Genomic DNA, 5,741 nt, shown 5'->3' on the forward strand with positions numbered 1-5,741 from the left:
ACTTACAGGAAGAACAAACACAAAAACAGTTAGCGTAAAATAAAACTTAACCATATATTTAAATGAAACAGATAAACAAAATACCCAAAATAAATACTAGAGAAATTGGGCCCCACAACTCTTGCTGGGAAAAAAACCATGTCTAGACGTTTTGTAGTCACCTTGGTTGGGGAGCGAGGACGATTGCACTTTTGGTATTGTCATTGTTAAACTCCGGCTCTGAAGTTGTTTATTGGGTGGTGTTGCAGTAGTGCAGGAAGTTTGTTATCGCCACATTATTCAGCGAACCATGAATCATACACAGCTACTATTCACAAGAAAATCTATGCGTTGAGGGTAAACAGACAGCACACAATGGAACCACTGGGCTCACACTGTGTGGTCTAGTATAGGAAGATATTATGGAACGCCAAAGAGGCATTTAATCATCGGTGATGGTCGTTTGCAACCGGTGATCAAATTTGTCATCGGTGGTGGTCCTATGCGATCGGTGATCAACTTTAGCAATCGGTGATAAAACACGATCGGTGGTCCATTTTAGCGATCGGTCATGCATATTCATGATCGGTGATGGTATTAGCGATCGGTCATGCATATTCACGACCGGTGATAGCTTTTTGCAATCGGTCAACTTTAGGGATCGGTGATGGCTTTTTGCAATCGGTCTACTTTAGGGATCGGTGATGGCTTTTTGCAATCGGTCAACTTTAGTGATCGGTGATGGCTTTTTGCATTCGGTCAACTTTAGTGATCGGTGATGGCTTTTTGCAATCGGTCAACTTTAGTGATCGGAGGTGGCTTTTTGCAATCAGTCAAGTTTAGGGATCGGTGGTGGCTTTTTGCAATCGGTCAACTTTTGCAACCGGTGATGGGATTTTGGGATATCCGAATTTTGCGTCCGGTCGGTGCAGGCCTACTTCAAAAACTATGATTGTGTAGATTGTGGATATTAATTGTTGTTATTTTCTAGTTCACACCACCGTGGAGGAATAAATTACACTCACCAGCGGGTTGAATGACGTGCCAAACATTTTTAGAAGAGTACCTTTTTCTAACTATGTAAGGGGGAACGCAACAAACATCAAATTAATTAGCTCTTTCTAAAAAATAATAATAATAATAACAAAGGGGTATGAGAGGGTGTGCAAGCGGATATATGTCCCACAATTGGTTGTCGTCTTCCGGAAATGGTGTATGCCGGGGAAATACAAATAGTTATATTCAGTGAAGGGAAATGTTTTTGAACAAGAGTCTTTTAACCGATAGTTTTGTGTGTTAGGTGAAATCTGAAATCATACAAGTAGCCCTGTGTAAACAGAGCCGGAGGTGAGAACATTATGACCACACAAAAACCGTTTTTGATCGAAAAAACATAATTTTTATGTGCATCATATGAATGGGTTTTTTTTAGGACAAGCACAGATATAGTAAAACCGGGACGCACTCAACACGTTTTATAAAAGGCTAGGTAAAGTATCATACAAATATTTCCTTTTAAACGGAGAGGCATGTATTAATTGAATCCAAAGCGAAAAACGTACGGTATAAAGTTCTTAATTTAGGGGGGGGGGGGGGCGCAAGGCGAAACAGGTGTTATAAAGTACTAAAGCGGAAATAATACAGGAGCGAGAAATTCTCAACCAAATCCAGTGTCAGGGAGGGTGGAGGTGTTTGGAAAAGGAAAACATGTTATTGGTGAGGTCTCTCACTGTTGGAGTCATTGATGACATAATCATATAAAAAAAAAATTTAAAAAAACATTCACTTGACCAGTTTATCTCATAGTTTATCTCCCAATCATGGAGGAATGTCCCGATCAACACCCATCTCTGGACGTCCCCAGCAGGAGTCTTCCTGTGTCCATGAACTGTACTGTAGTATAGGTATCTTTAACCACCTGGCTGCATATCATTATAAAATTGTTAAACCGTACCACGTTTTAATAAGAACCAAGCTTTAGTGCAGTGGCTATGGGAGACAATAAATTCACAATACCCAAAGGCGTGGGGACAACTTGAGTGACTGGTCTCACTTCATTGATCATCTGTATGTCTATATCTTCTAGAATTTGGAAATCTCCAGTTCAAATACTCATACAAAAACTAGTGATTTCCTTTTCCAAACTTAATCTGTAAATCTACCGTATCTAAAGTTTAAACTTCTCCTCTGAACAAAGGGGCAAAATTTCATTCCCTGAACTATATGCACACAAAAACACACCAACCATGGCCAAACAAAAGCGAATATTGTGAGAAATCTGAGTAGGGTCACTTGTCAAACAAAATGAGAGTATTTTGTCATAATTTCATAGAGCAATCATGAAATTCAGAAATATTATCGGTACAGACTCGTATTAGTTGTTCAAAAAACATTTAAAAATATTTGTATTCCCACACCATTTCTGGAGGACGACAACCAGTTGGGACATGGATCCCCTTCCGCACCCTCTCCTACCCCGTTGTTATTTTACATTTTAGAAAGAGCTAGCTAATTTGATGTTTGTTGCGTCCCCCTGACATAGTTATACAATGAGACTCTTCTATGAATGTATGGCAAGTCAGTCAAACAGACTGGTGAGTGGCGTAATCTGCAAACATAGGTTTTGAAATAGGCTTGCACCGGACGCAAAATACCATCACCGATGATTATTTGCCTCTTTGGCGTGGCGCCAACGCCAAAGAGGCAAATAATCATCGGTGATACTTGGCATAAAATGTGTCACTGACCTCATTACTATAATAAGCGAAGAGTTCCCACGGTCAACTCATTACCATATTGCCCGCGAAAGACGAGACATGTTTACATCACACCACCACCACGGACGCTCAGTGAGCGTGATAGGGTCCAAAGGTTGTGATAAGAGAAGTGCGTGATTGGACGTCAAAATGATTAATTAATTTACTTCACATCCTGTAGCTGTGTTGTCTGATGTCTGACGAAAGCTATACATATTCATGAGCTGCATACTAGCATATCAAAGAGCCCCCCCCCTTTAATTTCCTCGTTTGAAAAGGCCTAAAGATATCCTAACCCACACCCTCTCCTACCGATTTGTTATTATTATTTTTTTTAGAAAGAGCTAATTAATTTGATGTTTGTTGCGCTCCCCCTTACATAGTTATAAAATGGTACTCTTCTAAAAATGTTTGGCAAGTCAGTCAACCCGCTGGTGAGTGTAATATTCCTCCATGGTGGTGTGAACTAGAAAATAACAACAATTAATATCCACAATCTACACAATCATAGGTTTTGAAGTAGGCCTGCACCGACCGGACGCACAATTCGGAAATCCCAAAAATCCACCACCGGTTGCAAAAGTTGACCGATTGCAAAAAGCCAACACCGATCCCTAAAGTTGACCGATTGCAAAAAGCCATCACCGATCCCTAAAGTTGACCGATTGCAAAAAGCCATCACCGGTCACTAAAGTTGACCGATTGCAAAAAGCCATCACCGATCACTAAAGTTGACCGATTGCAAAAAGCCATCACCGATCCCTAAAGTTGACCGATTGCAAAAAGCCATCACCGATCACTAAAGTTGACCACCGATTGCAAAAAGCCATCACCGGTCGTGAATATGCATGACCGATCGCTAATACCATCACCGATCATGAATATGCATGGCCGATCGCTAAAATGGACCACCGATCGTGTTTTATCACCGATTGCTAAAGTTGATCACCGATCGCATAGGATAACCACCGATGACAAATTTGATCACCGGTTGCAAACGACCATCACCGATGATTAAATGCCTCTTTGGCGTTCCATACATTTCTAACATTCAACGCACAACTTCTGCTTGTTCACATTAAATTTACCTTCATCACAATTAATTGTAATGGGGGTGTGGGTGTGTGTGTGTGTGTTGTAGAATTATATAAAACCAACATTGAGGAGGAAACCCAATGAAACAATGAATATCAAGACCACCTTCTGTTTTACGTTGATTTACGGACTTTTGGTGTTTGGAGTGGTGTATTTTGTTATGCGTAGAGATGACAATTTACTCCTGGCACAACGACACAAAACATTGTCTGGTGTAATAACCGTGAGTGGAAGTAGGCCTACTGCACGCAAGAACATCACAATGCAGAGACCAACCAAAAAACAAAATAAAACCATCGATTTAACCACAGTGGAACCAGTCGTCAATCCTCATCGTTTCGAGTTTACAATACACAACCAAGCTGCCTGCTTCAACAGGAACAACTCACACGGAGAACTCTTCTTGGTTTTGCTCGTCAAATGTGCAACTTTCGAGAAGTTGGACCGAGAGCAAATCCGGAAAACTTGGGGAGGTGTCAAGGAGGTTCTCGGTAGACGAGTCCTGACGATGTTTCTTCTAGGGGAGTCAACGGACCCCATCATTCGGAGACAAATTCAAGAGGAAAACCGTGAATTCCATGATCTTATCCAAGAAGACTTCATCGATGCGTACACAAATCTGACTTACAAAAACATGATGGGACTGAAGTGGGTCTCGATGTACTGCCATCAAACCAGCTTTGTATTCAGTGTAGATGCTGACATGATGATTAACATTGTAACACTGGTGAAACGTCTGTCCAAAATGCCCAAGACTAACTTTGCAGAAGGACATCTTAGGACAAATGTCATCGTAGAAAGAGGAAACAAATCCAAGTGGTACATCCCAAAGGAGGTTTACGCTCCTAAAAGGTATCCACCTTTTCTTAATGGCGCTTGCTACGCAATGTCTCGAGATGTAGCTGTGCGTGTCTTTGACAAGAGTAAGTATGTTCCGTTCCTTCGTCTCGATGATGCATTTGTAGGAATAACTATGAACAAAACCGGCATCATTCTGCGATTTTCTCCGATGTACGAGCAATATTCGAAGAAGTACTCTGAGGCGATGAAAAAGGGTATTGGAGTTGGAATACTTCACAACAGACATCGTCTCAATGATAAAATGTTGAGCCTTTGGCATAAACTAGTTGGATCGCAAATTTAGGACATGTCATACTATATGACGGCCTTGTGACCAATATTTACGACATGGAGTCCTGTGATTAAGTCGTGAACTTTGTCAGTGTCGTCAGTTTGTATGACTTGGGGTCAAAGTGAGTGTCGTCAATATTCAGGACTTGAGGCACAAGTCATGAAATTGGTCGTAATAATGGCGTCAATATTCACGAGTTGAGGCTCAAGTCCTGACTTTTGTCGTAAATACTGGAGTCAATGTTTATGACTAAAGACACGGAACCCTGAAACAGAGTGTGGCTTTTATTTATAAAATACGTTTAATACTTTTAATTAGTCCTGTCACTATAGACTTAAATGATGTATCGTACGTACGGCGAAACGCTAGTCCAGCAGTCCGCAGAGAAGCGTTAAGCCCGGTTCATACTTCCTTCCTGCGAATTCATAGAGCGAAGCGAATGTTGACATCAAATTCACGTCAAATTCGCATTCGCAGGAAGTATGAACCGGTCTTTACCGCGGTATTTCTTATATATAGGTTTTCTCGGTCAATTTCGGAAAATGTGCAGCCAATTTAATTTCATGCATTCGAATTAAAGCTATTTTGTCCCTCTCCGGTTTTTACTGCGTTTCAAATTCAGAACTCGGTCATTCAATTTCGTTTTGAGGCATTCAAGTTCCTAGCACACCGATTCTTTTTCATGACACACAATCATCATTCAATTTAGCAGAGCTGGTTCGACTAGAGATTTTGCTGATTTAATCCTTTTCAATTTCGTAAAGAGGCAATCAATTTCG

At 40.9% G+C, this 5,741-nt stretch overlaps 1 protein-coding gene across 1 annotated transcript; it reads left to right on the plus strand.

Annotated features, from left to right (window-relative positions):
* The first annotated feature begins 4,092 nt into the window (after nucleotides 1–4,092).
* Nucleotides 4,093–4,974, plus strand: LOC117290072 (beta-1,3-galactosyltransferase 1-like). The gene has a single exon (XM_033771320.1). It carries the CDS (start codon nucleotides 4,093–4,095, stop codon nucleotides 4,972–4,974), a length of 882 nt encoding a protein of 293 aa, XP_033627211.1.
* The last annotated feature ends 767 nt before the right edge of the window (nucleotides 4,975–5,741 follow it).

The sequence above is a fragment of the Asterias rubens genome, chromosome 5 (genome assembly GCF_902459465.1).
Source record: "Asterias rubens chromosome 5, eAstRub1.3, whole genome shotgun sequence".
NCBI lineage: Eukaryota > Metazoa > Echinodermata > Asteroidea > Forcipulatida > Asteriidae > Asterias > Asterias rubens.

Coding starts and splice junctions, on each gene's coding strand:
- LOC117290072 (XM_033771320.1), top strand. CDS start 4,093: ATGCAGAGACCAACCAAAAAACAAAATAAAACCATCGATTTAACCACA.